General features: G+C 38.4%; 1 protein-coding gene across 4 annotated transcripts in view; it reads left to right on the top strand.

Annotated features, from left to right (window-relative positions):
- LOC124804745 (protein daughter of sevenless) overlaps nt 1–17956 on the top strand; it is a 258427-nt gene extending 240471 nt beyond the window's left edge. For all 4 annotated transcript variants that reach the window (XM_047265044.1, XM_047265042.1, XM_047265046.1 and 1 more), the window contains 3 exons: nt 1576–1916; nt 6164–6360; nt 16167–17956. In XM_047265044.1, coding sequence (XP_047121000.1) covers nt 1576–1916; nt 6164–6360; nt 16167–16388 — 760 coding nt within the window. In that variant the 3' untranslated portion in view covers nt 16389–17956. The remainder of the gene's footprint in view (nt 1–1575; nt 1917–6163; nt 6361–16166) is intronic.
- The last annotated feature ends 4190 nt before the right edge of the window (nt 17957–22146 follow it).

Genomic DNA, 22146 nt, shown 5'->3' with positions numbered 1-22146 from the left:
GCCATCTGTTGTTGAAAATTGTAACTACTGTAATTTCGAAAGTTTGTCTGCCTGAAAATGTACTGTTGTCCCAAGCATATTGCAACAAACGGTGTATTTCTATTGCTGCTCGTGTAGTTTGTATTGCCGTTTCAAATATACCGGTCATTTTTGAAACACCCTGTACAAGTGAGACACTTTAGATACAAGCTATGTAAGGCTAATGGCACCTTGCTAGGTCGTAGCCATTGACTTAGCTGAAGGCTATTGTAACTATCTGCTCTGCAAATGAGCGAGGCTTCGTCAGTGTGGATCGCTAGCTACGTCGTCCGTACAACAGGGGCGAGTGCTAGTCCGTCTCTCTAGACCTGCCGTGTGGTGGCGCTCGGTCTGCTATCACTGAAAGTGGCGACACGCGGGTCCGACATGTACTAATGGACCGCGGCCGATTTAAAGCTACCACCTAGCAAGTGTGGTGTCTGGCGGTGACACCACAAGTATTCTCTCCTTCCTTCATGTAGTCATAAGTCTTGTACATTCCTCTATAAATATGGAGTGTTGCAGTCAACTGCTATGTCATACATTCTTTTCTCTACTGCGTACTTAAAATTTTGAGTGGCATTTACTTTAGCAGCATAAAAAAATTACTCAAAACTGTTGGTGAATATGTGAATCAAGATACTGTTGACAGTTTTTGTATACACAGATATTTTATAAAGGACTATTAAATCTGAATTTTCAGTACCAAATAACCTTTAAAAAAATTGTTGGAGTTGTTGTAGAAGTAACAGGAGTTTGGTTTTGAATAGCATTTGAAGCGAGTGGCTGATACAGGCGCTTGTAATTATTTTATAGAAGAGTGCTGCACCCATGAACAGCAGGAGACAGACAAAGAGATGAGGAAACTTACTTCTTTAAATGCCATCCGAATATGTACATATTTTCACTCCTTTCAAAATATTGTTAATCACCTTGAAGTGGTTTTTTACCCTCTGACCAAAAACTTTCTTCTTGGCACTTGGACATAGTTAGTTCCCTGGTAAAGCCCTTAAAATGTTTTTACTAAAATATTTAGTTTTGAATTTGTCTCCTTTTGCTTGACAGGGTAACCTAGTTTCTCATGCAGTCAAGAATGTCTTCAGAGTTCACACTCATCTCAGTGATTAAGACAGTACACCTCCTCATCACCACTTAATTTAATGAAAAGTAGTTGAAATCTAGTTCAAGTACTAACTTTTCAAACAAACATCACCACTGACATGGAAAAGATAGCTTACAATAACTGTAGTAATAATATTTATACAGCCTGCAAATTGTTGCCCTGTTAGTCAGCAATTGTCTCGCAATCTGTTTCACTCTTTTTTTTTTTTATGTTAAGATTTGGTAGAAAGCTAATGATCATCACATGAACGATTAGAAAGGCTGTTTGGAGAAACTTTGATTTTTACTTTTATAATCATTCTGTGCCTATTATTCATTTAACTTCTCTGTCCAAGAAAGTATCACAACAAGTATAATTGTAAGATGAATTGATTGGAAATAAAATTTTCATTGCAATCCTTTTTTTAATCTGTTGCTATGTGTTTCGTGCTATAGGTACGATTTCCATGATGATGTAGTAAACGTGCCCCTTCAAGATGGAACTATAGGTGACGAGCCACCATCTCCACAGTCAGAGGGATCCTGCTCTGGTTCTGTAGCGTCATCATCGACTGCAGCTGCATATTCCAATTTGCCGAGTCCGAGTCCTCTTGGACAGGTGCCAACCCCACCAGCTGTGGACAGGGGCCTGAAGCCTGGCCGCAAACTGTCTGACACACTGTCTATTGCTTCAAATGAGCTGTCACCTGGTGCATATCCTGCACCACCCAGTGTGGACAGAAAGCTGAAGCCAAATCGCAGGTTCAAGGATATTGTGATAGCCGTTCCTGAAACAGGTTACTTTCTTTACTTTCTTTACTTTCTTGTTTATCACTGCTTATATGAGGGGGAGTCAAATGAAAACTGTTTAAGTGTAATTGAAAATTGACATTTTGTGCCATTGTTCTGTAAGTTAGCAGCACTTCCAGCGATATAAGGAATGCCCTTCATGTGTCAGCATACTACAGACAAGTGAAATGCAGTCACAGTACTGGTTCAAAATGGCTGCTCTGCTTGCGACATGCACCAAGGAAGAATAGTGCTCTGTCACACATCTTCTGATCAATGAAAGCATGAATCCTATTGAAATCCATCATGGGCTGAAGGTTCAGTGTGGTGATGTATGTCTATCTCTGCAGCAAGTGTATGAGTGGAGTAGAAAATTCAGAAATTGCATGACTTCTGTGACAGACACTAAGCACCTGAGCACCTGGTACAGTTAGACTGCATTGTGACATCAGAGACTATGGCAGCACTTGCAGCCAGTACAATGGACAATGGTCATGTGATGGTGGACGAAATAACTGCAGATCTGAAGATTAGTCGTGGATCAGCACATCACATTATTCATGTAGCGCTCAAGTTTCACAAAGTGTCTGCAATATGGGCGCCACCACAGCTCACTCCAGAACTGATATAGTGACATTTTGATGCCTGTGAGAAACTTCTGTGATGCTTTGAAGCAAAAGGTGATGACTTCTTTGTGAGAATTGTTACTGGAGGTGAATCCTGGGTACACCACCACAAATGTGAAATAGAGCGCAAGCAAGGAATAGCATCATTCCTTATCACCAAAACCCAAGAAGTTCTGGATGCAGTATTCTGCAGGGAAGATTTTGCTGACTCTGTTTTGGGATAAATGACATGTTGTCTTCGAACACTACACAACTAGGGGAAACATCATCACCAGTGCATCATATTGCAACATGTTAAAAAATTAGCTTTGGCCTGCAATAAGATCAAAGCAACCTGGAGTCTAACTACTGGTGTCATATTGCAACAAGAAAATGCTGAGCCTCATACTGTCGGTGCAACACTTGAAACCATTGATGACCTGCATGTTGATACTCTGCCACATCCACCATACTCACCAGACCTACATATTTGGATCAATCAAAGCAGTGATGGGAGGAAAGAAATTTCGTTCCAATAAAGAGATGCAGCATGCAGCATGCGTTGCATGAGTGGCTGTACATTTTACCAAAATAGTCCCCCCCCCGCCCCCACAGGACTTCCTTTGTGCTGGATGAAGTATTTTGAATGATGGATGGTATGCAGACTATGCCAAAAAATGATACACTTGTGTTTCACTTTTGTTCAATAAAAATATTTAAAGTTTTCATTTGACTCCTTCTTGTATCTCTGTATAAAGTATAACTAAAATATAACCATGCCTTTTATAATACCAATGGAAGTCCTTTCCTGTGGGCTGTAGGGTCATTCAACCCTGTGAGACCTTTTCTTGGTACAAGCTGAGTAGCCCTTAATTCCGCCCAGTATCATTAAATAATACTCTGTTTATAGTTTATGCACAAGTTTTGTGAGACATCCTTTCGTTAAAAACTTTCAGTTTCTAGTTAATTAGTTAGTGAGTTTCATGTTCCATGGATCATTCTGCATGATAAATCGTAATGATGTGGAAAGAGGTGTTTAACATTCACATCACAAATTAATTTGTACACTTGCTTTCATGCCGAACATCCCTAAGTTTTTATTTAAAAAAAAAAAAAAAAAAAAAAAAAAAAAAGAGAGAAAGATATACAGATGTGATTTAGTAGTTCCTAACCACCACCTATGAGACACTACAATAATAGAAATTTACATATGGAATAGGAGTTACCAAGGAGAAACTTTCTCAGTTTGTTTTTCATATTTTACTTCACTGCCTGTCAGACATGTCATATCAGCAGATACATGATTAAAAAAAAAAAAAAATTGTTGCAGGATTCTGCACCCCTTTTTGTTGTAAAGACTACTTTAATGTGGAGTAATGAATGCCATTTTTCTTCTGGTATTGTTATTGTGTACATCATTGTTCCTTTGGAACTGTAGTGACTTATTTACAACAAGCTTCTTGAGGGAATAAAAATACTGTGACCAGAATGCCTGACTCCTTAAACATGTGTCTTCAAGGTATTGTGGGTGGGCACCACATATTACTCAGTCAGCACATTTTAAGTAATGAAGACTTTCTTTTTTAAAGATGATTTACGTCAGAACATTATGCCATGTGACATTATTGACTGAAAATGTGCAGAATATGTCAGTTTACAGATATGCCTCTCCCCAAGGTTTTCAATGACTCCAAATGCGAATGTGACTGAACCAAGTTGTTTTAGGGGTTCCAAAACATGCTTTTTCCAGTTTAAATTCTCATCAACATGGACACACAAGAATTTTAAGTTCCCACCATATTTATTATTTTCTACCATGTGTTACACTTATCACTGGTGTATCACCCTGTAGATGTGCAGAACTGAATATATTGTCATTTTAAAATTGAGGGTGAGACCATTTGCAGAAAGCCGGCCAACGATACTTTTAAGAAATTTATTAACCATTCCTTCTGCTTCTGGAAGTATGCTAGGATTGATTACAGTTCTAGTGTTATGTGAAAAAAGAACTAACTCTGCTTGTATGTTGGACAGAAGATTGTTTATGTTTATGTATATGAGGAACAGTAGTTCAGGTCCCCATACATTGTATCTTGTAGTTATTTTGTAGCCTGATTTAATTCAGTTGTGACTAACTAATCTTGTTGTTAAGAGCAAAGAAATTTTTTTCATGTCCTGTGAAGTGCACTTCTTATTCCACATCATTTTGACTTGATTGCCTATCTTTGCAACATGCTGATGCTTTATAATGATTTTACTGGATATGTATGAAGTAAATTTAAATGAATATTGATAAAATCAAACAATAATGCTTACATTGGCTAATGCTTATTAAGTTTACATCCACTGAGTAAAATTCAGACTATAGCCAAGTTCATAAAACATTTTTAAAATTTGTGTAAGGGAATAAATTGCACGGTTTTTGGTAATTCATTGAAGAATTTAATGTTGATCGCTATTGTGTATGTGAGAAAGTCTTGAGTGTGCTAAAGTATCTCATATTGTATAAATGAAAATTATTTCTAAGTCTAAGTTTGTGTAAATTTTGTTTGGCATAATTAAAGAAGTGTAGATGTAACACCAGTGGCATTCAATATACCATAATGTCAAGTGATATGATTTGTGATGCATAGAATTTGTGTACTACAGACATCTATGACAAAGCGAACAATTGGAAGTCAGAAATTCCAGAATAGCTCTAAGATGCATAGAGCAATTTAAGATGTATGGAGCAATTTCAATTAAACTTGATACTTACCATCTTCCTCAGGCACTTATCATCCACAGCTTGATATAGGTCTGTACCACACTTTTCCACATATTACATTTGTCGCCTTTCCATGTAGAACTTTGCCCTGCTTATTTCTTTCATTGTGAATCCATCGTCACGTCTTTTCTTACCGTGAGGAGTTCAGTGAATTGGCAGAACTCGACATAGTCCTGTGTCATTATGTGCCCAGCCCACCACCAGTTCAGTTTTGTATCAGTCACTATCACGTGCTTGACTCCTGTCTCTTGTCCATTTTCTGTTTTCCTTTATCGAATATTTTTGTCTTACTGTAATTAATCTTCAGGACTACTGCCATACATGCTCTCTTCAATCCCTCCATTCTTTGCTAAAGTTATTCTGCATCTGAAGCAAACAAAACATTATCATCTGCAAATTGAATGTGTTTCAGAGATGATGCATTTATAAGTGAACCAGTGGCATATGAGTCGTAAAATAATACATTCAACTATTGCAGTGTATAATGTATTTTGTAAATAGAATTTTTATCATGTTGTTATGTCTGATGTTTGCAAAACCCTTCAATGTGGTGACTCCATGCAAAGAAAATGTAAATGAATACATAGATACCAATTTAAAACATTGATCACAGTTGCAAAACAAAGTACTCTGATATGAGAATGGTTGCTGATGAAACTACTTAGGTAAATTGTTTTGTACCTATTGTAAAATACTAGATGGTATATGTGTAGTTTTACTTTGTTGTGGATCCGAAGACTGTCTAGATAGGTCAAAACATGGCATGTAATAATGAGAGTGAAGAATAAATCAGAATTGTTTTAAACATTATTGTTTAGTTGTCATTGTGTGGTACAGGGTAATTATAATTGTTGTGATTGTGGAATGGGCTTCCATATGACAGGTGTTCTCAACTTGGCTTCGCCTCCAGCATGTCGTCCAGTGATGGATGGGAGTCGCAGTCTCAGGAGGACACGTGCTGCTCCCAGTCCAACTCCCCCTTCTACAACAGCACCACAACTGCTGAATGGACAACGTCAGCGATCAGATTATAACACAAGTTCTGATGAAGATAATCGGAGCTCGTTTGATGATGATCAGGTGAGATGGCAGTATATTTTATTTTGTGTCATACTTTTGTAAATGAAAACTTCGGGATGATTTTTAAAAACCCATAGAAGTACTGTAATGGGCCCCATTCTAAAAGTGAGTGAAACCATAAGCAAATAACTGTAAGAAGAGTAGTACCTGCCTGGATAGCTGAGCTCTTTAGTGCACTGCTTCCAGGTTTAGTGGAGGCAAGCCAGCCAGATTGACAGTGGGGGCTAGTGAGCCGGCCAGCCTGGATGTGATTTTAAGGTTGTTTCCCACATCCAATTAGGTGAACACCGGGCTGTTGCCCATGTCCCACCTCTGCTACATGCTACGCAAGTATTTACAAAATGTCCTGACACTTGAGATTTACTCTAGATGCAGACAATAGATGGGGTACACAGATTCTATCCTGGGGTGGGGAGAGGAGGGGCAGGGGGGGGGGGGGTGATAGGAAGGGCATCCAGCCACCACCTAAAATGAGAAGTAGGTGAAGAAGAAAAAGTTTTACGCATCTGTTACTTGACTTATGTATCTCTGTGTAGGTGCTGGATGTTAAGAGCTCATTCTGGTAAAGTGATTAGTGTTGGAGGTTCGTAAGATTAATGTGTATGAGGTGAAGGTTCAACTCCCTCTGTCTTAATTATGAATCTATTTGTTTCCATCACTGGTCATGTTATTTAATTTATACGACATTTGAGAGGTAATAAATGAAGAAAAAAAAGAACTATGTTTACTTGCATGAAGTTTCAATTTATGGTTTCCATGTCTGTATGATAAATACCATCCTGCAATGTGTGATGTCGAGAGCACATCTGACGAGTAATTGTACATTGCTTTTGTGGTGTGGCGCACTATGACTCACTGTATTATTGATTTTGAATAATGTCATTTGCTTCATTATATATCGAGGTTTGACTTAGGCTTTCCAAGCCTCTCACTCGTCCTAGAAAATTTAATTACAAATAATAAATAGTCAAATAGCATATGAAATTCCCTAAAACTTCATGAAAAGTATATGTTTCTTTTTTTCATTATATTGCCTCTCAAATGTCATAAATTAAATAATATGACCAATGATAAAAAAGTAGCTTAGTAACTAAGTCTGAGCAGGAGTTGAACCTTTGCCTCATACATCTTCATCTTAAGAAGCACCAATTTTAATCACTTGACCAATGGGAACTCTAACACCTGGTCCTTATGCACGAATACATAAACCACATAATAGATGTGTATAACTTCTCTCGCGATTTTCTTGGAATTGCCAGGGTAGCGCACCTTATTACTTGCACATTGTTACAATAACTTTATCTCGGAACTCTTCATTTGGTCCCTGTTTGCATGACAAACAACAGTATGGGAATTGTGAGTCCACCTTGATGCAAAGCACTTTGTTGTTTGTTTTTCTTATTTATTCCCCAGCAACAAGTATCACCATCCTCAGTGGGTTCTTTAAATCTAAAACATGCAGAAAATTTCAATTTATGTTATGCAAACACTGTAACACATTATTACAGTTTTGCTGTTCATTTTTTGAAATATAGTTTCTGTCAGTACTTTCTTACTACCTTATTTATTGTACATTATAGCATGTTTTTGAGAATTGTTGTCACTGTTTGCGGCATATTTTCTGTGCTTTTTCTGTCACCGTTTTTCTTAACGTACATCATCTCATCTGCAGCTTTGTGAGTGTCTGTTAGTAAACAAATACTAGAAGGTGAACTTACATATGTCAGCGTTGTATGCTTGGGGTTGTGGTAGTGTTGTGGATACAGCTATAGCGTGTGCAAGGCTGTTACTTAGTTTGTTGTGTACTCACATTTGATGGACAGTGTGCAGCTAATTCTACACACAGAAAAGCAAAACTTTCACACTTTGTTTATGATCCAAAACATTACACCATCTTGCTGTTTGTGTGTGTTGCGAAAAATGTATCGCATGTTTTGAGAATGCTATGAAAGCTGTAGTGTGAGTTCTGACGACTTCTGTTCATTATTTGTCTCTAGGAGTGATGGGGAAGTGGTTCTTTTGTGTATGTGTGCTGTCTGTTCTGTGTCCTTGGTCAGTTCATTCAGAGTGATAGTGTGTTGTTGCAAAGTGCTGTGTTTTCATTTATTGCATTTTTCCCTCCTAGTACAGCCTTTTGTATGTAGTAATATTCTTCTATTTTTAGTTATTGGTATAGACTGTTGCTCTGTTTCAGAATGTGTAGATCGTTTTTGATATTAGTGGAGTTACAGTTTTTGTCCATTAGGTGTTCTGCGAAAGTTGAGTGTGTGCTGTCACGCTTCAGAGCTCTCATGTGCTCTGTGTACCTCATTCAGAAATTTCTGCTTGCTTGTCGTATGTATTGGGCTTGACAGGAGTTACATGTGAGCTGATATATTCCAGCATTGCTGGATGTGTCTGAGGTTTCTCTTTTTTTTAACTGTGTTGTTTGTTCTGAATGTTACTGGGATCCCTTGCTTTTTCGAGGTGTTTCCAATTCTATATGATATTTTGTTATTGTACGTTAGTGTTATAACCGTGACAGGAATGGTCGCGGGGTGGGCACTAACAAAAACGTAGTGGGACCGAACGGGAGTGGCTCACGAACAAACAAGGTGGAAGAATGGGAATGGAAGGACAAGCATGACAACAGACAACCGAACAAGACACCAAAATCAACAACAAAGTATTAAGCAATGGGGTCACAAGAGATAGCCTCACGAAATCGAAACAATGTCCACTCGTAAACGGGAAGTAAGCAAATGCAACATAAACACGATGTCTGTAAGAGAGATATCAACCAACTCAATGCGAATACCAGACTGACTTGGCAGTCACATAAATACACAACAGGGTATGTCACTATTGGCTGCCTGGACCATGTGCTCCAGTGGTGCCCGCATGTTAGACTCGGGGCCAGGAGCACGCATAGCCACGGCTTACAGTGCGACTGCTGCAGAGACCTCTAGTGGTGACAGAGTTCCATGCCGTCTGGCACGGATTTGAAACCCGTGGCATTCGGTACCAGAATTAGTATGTACCATCTGTCTATTTTTGTGATTGGATGTGGACTGCTATGTTGTCTGTGCCTTCTGCCTCTGGGTTTTTAGATCCTTTGATTGTGCTCTTGAGTGCGTGGCCACTATTTTTATGTTTCATCTTTACCTTGTTCTTGAGTTTGGTTATGATGTCTGTTTTGTAGTTTTTTTTTTTTTCCCAACAGCAATTTATTTGAATATATTTAGTTCCTGCATGTAGTTTTCTGTTTGAGGTTTCTGCTTATCCTGTGGAGCGAATGTGTGAATCTGGCATATTTATGCAGTGATGGGTGGATGGATGAGCTATGGGTAATAGTGCTTTTGGTTGTGGGTTTTCTGTAGATGGAAAATTCATATTGTTGGTTGTTTCTTGTGATTGTAAGATACAATAAATTTAGTTTCTTCTTTTTCTCTATTTCCATTGTGAAGTGGATTTGTGGGTGTACTGTGTTGATGTTACAGTGCAGCTCTTCTAGCCTTTTTGTGTTTGTACATCTACATGGTTACTCTGCAAATCACATTTAAGTACCTGGCAGAGGGTTCATCAAACCACCTTCACAATTCTGTGTTATTCCAATCTCGTATAGCATGCGGAAAGAATGAACACCTGTATCTTCCTGTACAAGCTCTGATTTCCCTTATTTTATCTTGATCGTCCCTCCCTATGTAGGTGGGTGTCAACCAAATATTTTCACATTCGAAGGAGAAAGTTGGTGATTGGAATTTCGTGAGAAGATTCAGTCACAACGAAAACCGCCTTTCTTTTAATGATGTCCAGCCCAAATCTTGTATCATTTCTGTAACATTCTATCCCATATTTCGCGATAATACAAAACGTGCTACTGTCTTCAAACTTTTTCAATGTACTCCATCAGTCCTATCTGGTAAGGATCCCACACCGTGCAGCAGTATTCTAAAAGAGGATGGACAAGCATAGTGTAGGCAGTCTCCTTAGTAGGTGTCTTACATTTTCTAAGTGTCCTGCAGTCTTTGGTTAGCCTTCCCCACGACATTTTCTATGTGTTCCTTCCAATTTAAGTTGTTTGTAATTGTAATACCTAGGTATTTAGTTGAATTTACGGCTTTTAGATTAGACTGATTTATTATGTAACTGAAGTTTTGAGTTCCTTTTAGCACTCATGTGGATGACCTCACACTTTTCGTTATTTAGGATCAACTGCCACTTTTCGCACCATTCAAATATCTCAATTATTATGTAGGTATTATTATGTAGATGTTCAGATTGTATTTGGCACCTTTCTCAAGTAGCTGCTGTTCTTTTGTGAGTGTTACATCAGTAAAATTAATCAAGCTTTCGTGGAATGTGTGTTGTGTATGTCTCGGTTTTAGAGCTGTTTTTGTTCATGAGTTTAATTTCTGTTCCTGTTCATGCCATTTCTTTTGTATTATTGACTGCAGGTGGTGATGTACTCTTTCCATTACATTATACAGTGTTGAGGAGCTGGTGATTTGGTTTGCTAATTCTAGGTATAATTTGTATAAGCTGACTTAGTTCTTGCTTTTTTGAGTATAGAGAGCAAATTCATTTTTCAGCCAGGCTCTTCCAGTTGTTTGTTTACCAAGCATGTCCTGCAGGTGACATGTTGTTTACATTAATTTTAATATAATTAGGAATGATGATGTTGGCTGAGCAGATTTTGGTGTACTTGAGGTTCTTGTTTGTTTGATGTAATTTCATCTTCGTTTTTTTAAGTTTGTTGAAGAGCTTCACTAAAAATGCCTGGCATGGTGTAGAAACAATAACTTTATCTTGGATCTGTTCCATTTGGTCTGTGTTTGCATAGAGAAACAACAATATTGAAATTGTGAGCTTGTCTTGATGCAAAGCAATTCATTGCTTGTTTTGTATATTTATTCCCCAAACTAATTTCAGCAACAAATATCGCCATCATCAGTAGGTTCTTTAAATTAAAATAGCATAGTTATACAAACATTGTAACACATTATTACATTTTTACTGTTTGTTTTTTGAAATATAGTTTCTGTGGATACTTCCATACTACCTTATTTATTGTATTTAATGGGATGTTTTTAAGAACGGTTGTCGCTGTTTGTGGCATATTTTCTGTGCTTTTTCTGTTGCCATTTTTCTTAGCATACATCAGCTGTGCAAGCGGCTGTTGGTAAACAAATATTACAAGGTGAACTTACACACGTCATCATTAAACACTTGGCAGTATTGTTGTGGATACAGTTTTGGTGTGCACTAGTCTGTTACTTAGTTTGTCATGTATTCACATTCAATAGACAGTATGCAGCTAATTCTGTACACAGAAAAGCAAAGCTTTCTCACTTTGCTTATGATCCAAAGCATTAAGTCATTTTGCTGTTTGTGAGAAATGTATCGCATATTGTGAGAAGACTAAAAAAGCTGTAGTGGGAGTTATGACTACTTCTGTTCCTGCAAAGTGTTATGTTTTTGTTTATGATGTTTTTCCCTTCCACAAAAAGGATAGAATAGTTGCACTGTAACATCAACACAGTATACCCACAAATCCACTTCACATTGGAAATAGAGGAAAACAAGAAACTAAATTTATTGCATCTTACAATCACAAGAAACAACCAACAATATGAATTTTCCATCTACAGAAAACCCACAACCACAAGCACTATTACCCATAGCTCATCCAACCACCTGACAGTGCATAAACATACCAGTTTCATCCACATGCCCCACAGGATAAACAGAACACCTCTTAAACCAGAAAACTACACACAGGAACTAAATATATTCAAACAAATTGCTGTTCGGAACAACTACAAAACAGACATCATAAACAAACTTATTAACAAGTTAAAAGTGAAACATGAAATAGTGGCCACGCACTCAAGAGCACAACTAAAGGATGTGAAAACCCAGAGGCAGAACACACAGACAACACAGCAGAGCACACCACATCAAAAAAACACTCTCTTTACTGCTCTCAGAGAACTGACCCAGGACACAGAACAGAAAGCGTGAGACACACACACACACACACACACACACACACACACACACACACACACACGAACCACTTTCCCATCACTAATCACACACAGAGATATAAATAAGGAACAGAAGTCGACAGAACTCCCACTACAGCTTTAATAGCCTTCTCACAACATCCGATATGTTACTCGCGGCACGCATGAACAATAAGGTGGCGTAATGTTTTGGATCATAAACAAAGTGTGAAGGTTTTGCGTTTCTGTGTATGAAATTAGTTGCACTCTGTCCATGGAACATGAGTACACGCCAAACTAAGTAACAGCCTAGTTCACACCAAAACTGTACCGCAACCCCAAGTGAATAATGCTGACATACGTAAGTTGACATTGTAGTATCTTTTTACCAACAGCTGCTCACACAGTTGCAGATGACATGATGTATGCTAAGAAAGACGGCAACAGAAAAAGCACAGAAAATAGCCACAAACAGTGACAACAATTCTTAAAAACATTCTATAGCGTAGAATAAATAAGGTAGTATGGAATTATCTTCAGGAACTTTACTTCAAAAGAAAACAAACAGTAAAAATGTAATAATGTGTTACAAATTTTGTATAACTACGCTAATTTCTGCGTGTTTTGGATTTAAAGAACCCACTGATGATGGCGATATTTGTTGCTTAAACTAGTTTGGAGGATAAATAAGTAAAACAAACTACAAAGAGCTTTGCATCAAGGCGGACCCACAATTCCCATATTGTTGCACATTATGTTGGTTTAATGGCCTACTAAAGTTGTAAAAAGTTTGAAGTAAATCTGTAATCCCAGTGTCGTGTCTCCCCTTGTGAGATTTCTACTGGCTGGTATAAAATCTTTTATTTCTTCACATCACCACTGGTATAAGATCAGCTGTCCATTATCAAAGAAACAGTATCACAAAATCACCATAAGCTGCTGTAACATGTAGTTAGGGACAAGCAGTTATTTTCAAGTGAACAGCTTCAAGTGATGAATACCATTACATCAGTTAAAGGCACCAAATACATAATTGCCCTTCGCTGCATCTGTCACTTAAACAGTATCTATTATCTTATACATTTTTGTATTAAATAAGTACTGTAGGATTAAAGGAGACAACACACTGAAAGGAGAAGTGATGAGTTGTCGATAGCCTCGCTTAAAAGAAAGAAAACTTGCTAGCTTTTGGAGTTATCTTTTGACAAGTTAGAGTAAAAAAACACACATATGCCTATGCTTCTACATGGTGCCAGCTAGATTAACAGTGCCAATGCTGTTTTTCAGCAAGTGGGCGGGTTGTGTTTGGGATATTGTGGGGTGGGGTGGGAAAAGAGACGACGAGTTGGGAGGCAAGGAGAGGGACTGAGGGTGGGTGGCTAGCGAATCAGAAGAAGGTGGGGTGGTGGGTTTGCCAACTGCAAATGAGGTGCGGGAGGGGCTGACGCAATTGTAACATCCAGTGGGATGCAGCACACACTGAAGGCGACATGAAGTTATCATCTGAAGGTGCCTAGCAAGTTTTCTTTTCTTTTTTTTTTGTGCATGCCTATCAACATCTCAGTGCCTGTGCTTTTCAGTGAGTAGTCTCCTTTAATTCTGAAGTATTTATGTTGTACAAGAACTTTCTTACAACATTTGTCTATTACTCACTACATGCACACACTCTCTCCAAAGTCATATTGTAAACTAATGACTGATCAAGCTGAGTCAATTGACCTTTATGATAGGACTTTCAGGAGACAGTATGCTGAACAGTGCATTGGTTCATAAATTTGTTCACTTAGTGACTAATAGAAATATGTCTAAGATGTATAAGTGACAGGTGCAACAACTGATGATAATTGTTATGTACTTGGCTCCAAGGAATCTTCCTGTAACTTGATCACAGGCAGAGATACCATTTTTTATTTAACTGAGTTAGTCAGTTTAGACATGTCGTGCTAAAGAACTAAATTTCATCAGTGACACAGAAAACTTATTGTATCACAGAGAATTCATGGATAACCATTTAGTATATGCATGAAATCTCTGTACTCCACATGACCACCAACTCTGGCAGCTCAGGCCAGAATTCTTTTTTGATTTGTTGGAATTGGTGGTCATGTGTGCATGAGGTGTGCTTGCCTGTGTGTTTCTCTGTTTTTCTATTGCTGATGAAGACTGTGGCTGAAAGCTTTGTGTAAGTGTCTTTTAATTGTGCCTATCTGCAACTTGACATCTCTTCTTTATTGTAAACTGCACTCTATCTTTGCCTGCATTGTTAATTTTTTGATTTAATATGACATTAGAAGTTCCTGTATGGGATATGAACAGAACAGCTTGCATCTTGAAGATAATTCATTGAAGGTGTGGTTTACTACTTGCTTTGTAATTCTTGATCTTCTGCAGGAACTAGAGTACCATACTCATGTGCTTGCCTATACCTTTGTTACTGATGCTGTGGTACATTTGGTGTGAGTTGGGGTGTAGGGTGAGCATGATCTGTCGAACACCTGTGAGGATTAGGTCTGAATTGATATATTTGCAGCATGTCTGGTAACTGGAGGATCAAGTTTGTGATTCACCACAGTTTGGTGGTGACCTTTCATGGGAATAGACCATTTGTTACTTGTCATGCCCATAGAGAATGCTACACACTAATTGCAGCATAGCTGATAGATAACATAGCTCCTTTCACGTGTGGCCATGCCTTTTAATAGGATAGGAAATGCCTGTGACTGGGCTGTTGTAGGTGGTGATTGGGTGTATGAGACAGGTCTTGCAGCTGGGTTAACGACAGGGGAATGACCCATGGAGAGCAGGATTGGGAAGAGGATTGGAATAGGGGTAGAAAAGGATTTTCTATCATTTTGGTGGGCAGTGAAACTCTACATTGGGTGAGGTGGGTAAGATTTAGGTAGAATGCCCTCAGGGTATGATGAGACATAGTTGAAGCCCTGATGAAGAATGTTGTTGAGCTTTTCAAGGCCAGAGTGATACTGGGTAATCAGAGGAGTGCTAGTCAGTGGCTGGTTATCAGGTTTACTGAAGTCAGGGGAGGAGGTTGCATGGGAGATCTTTTTATGGATGAAAAGTTAGGATACTGTCTTGTCAAAGAAGGCTCTAGTAATGCTATATATTTGGACAACTCTTGCTGTCCTCTGTACATACAACGTTCATGGGTGGTGAGGCTGCAAGGAATACGTTTTGACACTGATCTGTGGCAGCTGTCAAAGTGGAAGTACTGTTGGTTGTTGTGGTGGTGAGTTTGGTATCGGGAAGATGTTGGGAAAGATAGTGTTCCATGGCTGCAAGGCCATGGGTATGGGAGATATTGGTACAAAAGGGCATCACATCCACAGTGATCAATAAGAAGTCTGGAGGTAATGGAACAGGATCTGTGGAAAGGCTGTGAATAAAATGAGCAAGTCTTGAATGTAGAATGGGAAGTTACAGACAATAGTTTGGAGGTGTTGGTCAATGGAGGCAGTGATTTCTTCTGTGGGGCCATTATACCCAGACACAATGGGACAGCCAGCATTTAGACCTGTGGGACTGGGTTTATGGAGTTCAGGAAGCAGGCAAAAGGTATGAATGCAGGGGGCTTGCTGGTGTGACAAGGGAGATGGATTCAGGTGTTTGGTTTTGGGATGAATGTAAGGCCTGTCGGACTTCAGGGATGGGATGATAGATAGATAATAATCCAAACTGAACATCTGTTGACCTGTATAGGTTTCTCTTTCAGCAAAACAAATGATGCTAACTTCCTGAAAATGTGTTATTTTTGTACTAATTACTATTAACTGCTAAATGTCAACAATTGAATCTTCATTGCAGATTTCTCGATTGCGACATCGGTTGCCAGAGATACAGTACCTGGATCTGGATCTAGATTCTGATACAAGTGGTATGCATTCTGCTCATTTGCCAAGATCCCCTGAGCGACCAGTTTGCACAGGAACTGTGTACAAGACAATTGATTTTGTGAAAACAGAAGCACTTAATCACACTCGGCAACATATGGAAGAAGAAAGAAGGAGGTGTCCTTTTGAATTATGACCCCTGCATATGCAGAGGTAGCTCTGCCAGACTTCAAAACTAGATTTTAAAATATTTTACTTTTTAAAAGTGCGGCGGCTGTCATACCATTAGAAGTAATCAAGAAGTTTTGTACTTTCAGTCCTTATTTGTGTGATAAATACCATTGCAGCAGTATTTCACACAGTTTCTGTTCTGTCACAGTTTACTCAGAAACCTTAGTAAAATATGCAGATATTTATGCATACTACAGTGCATGAAGCATGTGATAACAGAAATCATCATATCAGTATCTGTTGCAAGATAGTGACTGACAACTGTTTCTTAGGAATTTGTTACTTCACGTACATTGCAGAATGAGTGAAATGCCCGTGTTCTCTCATCTATTGCATCACTGCTTCTTGAAATGTAACACTCTTAAGATGGAAATCCAGGAATCTTCTTTCCTGGAGCTGTGCAGATTTGCAGAATTTTTACCTGGGGAATATCTGATGTAATTATGTTGCATGTTAAGAAGTCAGATTACTGTTTAATAGTAAATGAGCTGGTGTCTTTTATTGTTTTGGATGTAATGAATGCAAGGGATGAGTAAACTTAATAAACTAGAACAAAAGTAACTATATGCTGTAATTATGATCTCTGAAGATGGACAATACCAATGCAGTGGTTACATATGGTGGCTCTTTAAGTGTTTCTCAGCTTGGTGCAACTCTTAAAAATTCATGCCACATTGATTCCACACATGTGGAAGCTGTAACATTTATGACTTGTGTACTAGGCTTCTTTATAGAAGAAGCTCTTCTTGGCTTCATAGGGTTGACTATGTAAATCTCAAGCCTCCCTGCCTTGAAACAATAGAGTAACATGACTAGAATGAAAATCAGTTTGTGACACTGTATCATGGTGCATCTGTTTCTTTCACAAAACATTATTTACAAATTAATCCACTTGTTCTGTTGGGCATGTTACTTTCCATCCAAGACTCTTTGGAAATTGAGGCATACTGATTTGAAATATTTAAGTGCTCTAGTGTTGTATATTAGTAATATCCCAATGAGTGCGACAGACCAACAGCTAATCATAGTGTGCTCCATTTTGTGTCTGTAGTAATGTGCATACGTGTCAATCTTCTGTGTAGTGTCTCTGAATGACAATAAAGCTTGTTGTTTTATGATTGAAAAGCTGTTGGTCAGTCTTTCATGTGTATATCACCAAAAGCCTTGTTGAGTAAACAGCTGTCATATCTACGCTGGTTATTAATGCACAAATACTTGTGAAATGTACCATCTTCGCACAATTGACTCTGTTTAACAGACTGTTGACTGTTTAATGCCACATTGTTACATTAAAGAAGTAATTATGTCATTATGTATAAAAGAGTGTAGTATTTTGTATAGTTTTTTCTATCTTCTTAGAAGAGATTTTTCATACTGATGGCGTCAGAGTATAGAAATGGCTGTCATTAATGTAAGTACATTTATGTACTATTACTTTTGTAGTGTGCCATGAAGTGCCATCACTTTTTAAAAGAATTTATTTATGAATGTTTGTCACATCAGTGCCGTGTTAAATATTGATAGAGAAATCTTATTTTCCTTTTTTGTGCTGTATTTTGTACATGTTGCTCATAAAGTTATCAGTTTTTTACAGTTGTTTTAAAGAATAAAAATAATCTATTTAATTTTCTTCTGAAGTTGTTTTATCTCTGTAATGACATTGAAGCAGTTACTCATGTATCAGTAAAATATTGAGTATACCAAAACTAATTACCTATGATGATCACTGGATAATGTTTTCCCCAAAACCATCAATAAGCAGTTGGCAGCTGATGTCGAAGTGAGGGTATTGTTAGTGATAATTAAGTCTGATGACCAAAGATATTCTTCTAAAGCCATCAAGTTTGAGATCAACATCCAGGAAGATGATTTTCTGAGGTGAGGAAGACAGGATGAAACAGATAGTGGTGGTGATGATGATGTTGGGGTTGTGAAGGGATGAGGTTAGAGCATCCTCACCATGGGTCTAGATCATTAAAATAGTGTAAATGAGTTTGAACAATGTGAGAGTTGGAAGAATTCCTCAAGGTGGCCCACATATAGAAAAAAAAAGAAATATTCCTTATAACATTTTCATTGTTAATCACTCTGTTTTTAAGCTCTGACCTTTCAAAGTGACAGTCTTTTAATGTGGCTTTAAGTTTGGGAAATGGGGAAAATGTGTACTGGAGCTACATCTGGGGAATAGGGTGGGTGGGGCACAAAGGTAATCTGATGTTTTGCCAGAAAAGTTGTGGGTGTGGGCTGGCGCTTTGTGATAATGCAATAACCCAGTCTGGATTTTCCACAATTCGTGCATCTTGTATCACTCAGATTGCTAACATTTCCTGGTATACTTCTTTGTTTACCATCTGAGCAGGTGGTACAAATTTCTTATGGACAATGAATGCCTTTGCAGTAAAAAATAAACTACCATCATCAGCTTGATTTTGTCTGGCTTGTGTGAGCCTTTGCCCACTCACTGCAATGACTGCAACTTTGTTTTGGCACCGTGGCCATAAACACTCATGTTATCCCCTGTTGCTGTTCTTAAGCAAAGTTTCATTGTCAATTGCAGTGGCAAATGGTTCCTGGCTGATTTCAATGTGGGTCTGCTCTGACAATCAGCCACAAAACATGGCAAGAATTGTGCACTGACACCATGCATCTCAAGTCTGCCACACAGCTTTATGCCGCAGTCCTGTGCTGACGCCCACTTTGTCAGCAGCTTTACAAATGTTAAAGAGGATTTCCACAAAACTTTCTTGATATGGTCACCATGTGTTGGTGTGGAAAGTTGTCCAGGCCTGGGAACCTCGCTAATTGGCATTCTGCCATGTTCAAAGCACTTTAACTACGCACAGAACCATGTGCAGTGTGTACAGTCCTCCCTATAAGCAATTGAAATGTCTCTCTAAAAGTTTTGCCAAGTTTTTAGAAAAAATTCAGACACACATGTCTTTAAAGCTCTTTCACTGTCACATTGCTTCTAATCTGACAAACTGCTTGTACACATGCTCACTTTAGTGGCCTCAGCAACTAATGGTCACAGCAAAATGAGGCTAACAGCAATGTGTTGTCTAAACTTACTGCTGTATGCTCTCAACAGCTGCAGTATGTTCCCTTGGCTGGTTATTGTGCTATTTTAAAAGTTTGGTCTTTTTACGAGTTTGAAAAGTTATCGGAATGGAATAGAAAAAAAGTACTTACATCATTGAAACTTTTTTTTATTTTTCAATGTACTCTCCTTGTAAATTAGTGCACTTGGTCCAACAATGTTCGTGCCTTGATCCCATCTCAAAAATGAGTTTCCTCCAGGCCAGCAAAATAGTTGTCATTCCAGCTATCAATTCTTCGTTTGAAGTGAATCTTTATCCAACTAGAAAAGTTTGTTTTGGGAAGAGATGGAAGTCTGATGGAGCCATATTGGGTGAATAATGTGGGTGTGGCAACAAGTCATACCTTACTTCATGTAATTTTGCCATGGTGATGGCACATGTGTGCGTGTGTGCATTGTCTTGATGAAAGATGACTTTCTTCCTTGCTAAAACTGGCCTTTTTTCGCATATCTTTTATTGCAGTTTGTCCAATAGGTTAGCATAGTATTCTCCAGTAATTGTTTGCCCAGTGGGGAGAGAATCTGCTAACAGAATCCTCTTTGCGTCCCAGAACTCTGATGCCATGACCTTTCCCGCCGAAGGAATTGTGTTTACTTTCTTTGGTGGCAGAGAATCAGCATGTTTCCACTGCTTTGACTGTTGTTGTGTCTCTGGGGTATAGTAGTGCACTCAAGTTTCATCTCTGGTCACAAACCGGCGCAAAACATTTTTGTTTCTCCTCAAACGGGCCAAACATTTTTCCGATATGTCCATTCTCATGCGTTTTTGATCCAGTGTCAAGAGTCGCGACACCCATTGTGCAGATAATTTTTTCATTTCTAAGTTTTCAGTTCAAATGTGATATACCCGTTACACACTTTCAGATGACATCTGGCAAGCATGAGCAATTTCACGCACTTTCAATCGGAGATTCTCCATCACCATTTTGTGTACTTTTGCAATGATTTCTGGAGTGTGACACATCTTGGCCAACTACTGTGCGGATCATCATCTAAGCTCTCCCGACCAAATTTAAATTCATTTATCCTCTTGGCAACAGTTGAATATGAAGTAGCAGAGTCTCCCAGTGTGTTCTGGTAATTGGCATAAATGTCCTTTGCTTTCATATCTTTCTTTACGAAGTACTTAATCAATGCTCGAATCTCAATTTTTTTTCCATCTTCACAAATCACTATGCAGCAACAACAACAGAGCCACGTCACTGCCACAGCTTTCTTCCAAGACCACTGATGTGGGACATGTTTACAGGCAACAGTCCAATAATCATCACATGGACAACTCGCGCTAGTGCTGACCTCTCGTGATTATTTCGAGGACTTTTCAAACTACCCTCTATAAAACATATCTCATATTTACAATCTACGTAAATTATTTATCAGACACAAATGACAGCTCTCTGTTTGCTGATGATGTTCTTGTCTGCTAAACTGCTGAATGATTGCAAGGAAACTGAGAATGACTTGAGCAGTATTTCCACTTTGTCTGCTGAAGGACATGTCTACTTAATTTTGGATGAAAGTAAGGTAATAGAGTTAATATCAAGGTTAGTGGCAGGCTTGTGGATTCTGTCATATTTAAATATCTATAAGTAAAAGTACAAAGTGGTATGAAATGAGAAAACAAGCAAAATGAACTGTAGGAAAATGAAATGGAAGATTTTGATATTTTAAGTAGTTTCTGGAAATGAGATTGGTATGCTATGAAAACTGCATATGAAATGATAGTTTGATATGTGCTGGGGTACTGCCCTAGAATTTATAGTTTCCGTATGAAGTACACCTGACAGTAGAAATCAAAGGAATTAGAGGACACTACTGGGATAGTGATGCTGTTATTGTGTCTTCAGTCTGAAGACCTGGTTTGATACAGTTCTGCATGCCACTCTGTACTGTGCAAGTCTTCATATCTCTGAATGACATGCGACCCATATCTATTTCAATCTGGTTGCTGTGTTTATCTTTTGGTCCTGCTCTAAAATTGTTACAATTGTTAATCCCCTCCGCCTCTCTCTCTCTCTCTCTCTCTCTCTCTCTCTCTCTCTCTCTCTTTCTTTTCACTCCAATACTAAACTGATCATTCTGTTATGTCTCAGAATGTGTTCTGTCAGATAATCCCTCCTATTACTCAAGTTATGGCGGCAACATTTTTCTGCCCAATTTTATTCAGTAATTCCTGAGTAGTTACCCTACCTACCCATCTAATCTTCAGCATTCTTATATAGCAACTCATTTCTGAAGCTTCTAATTTCTTCTTGTCTGAACTGCTCACGTTTCACTTCCAGGCAAGACTGCACACCAGATAAATACCTTGAGAAAAGGCTTCCTAACACTTAAATGTATATTCAATGTTAACAAATTACTCTTCTTCAGAAATGCTTTTGTGTCATTGCCAGTCTACATTCTATATCATCTCTACTTTGGCCATCATCAGTTATTTTACTGATCAGGTAACAAAACGTACCTAAAAATTATTTCATTCCATTTTTGCATGGTGGTACAGGCTCCTTCTGTTGCTACTATTTAAAAAGAAACCAGTCGTAGGTTGCACAGTGTTCTTTATTAACTCAAGAATGCTGCATTTCTCCCGGATAGGACATTATCGGGTTATCTGAAAGTAAAGGTAGGG

Source organism: Schistocerca piceifrons, chromosome 7 (genome assembly GCF_021461385.2).
Source record: "Schistocerca piceifrons isolate TAMUIC-IGC-003096 chromosome 7, iqSchPice1.1, whole genome shotgun sequence".
Lineage (NCBI taxonomy): Eukaryota > Metazoa > Arthropoda > Insecta > Orthoptera > Acrididae > Schistocerca > Schistocerca piceifrons.
This window is presented reverse-complemented; position numbering and strand designations above follow the sequence as displayed.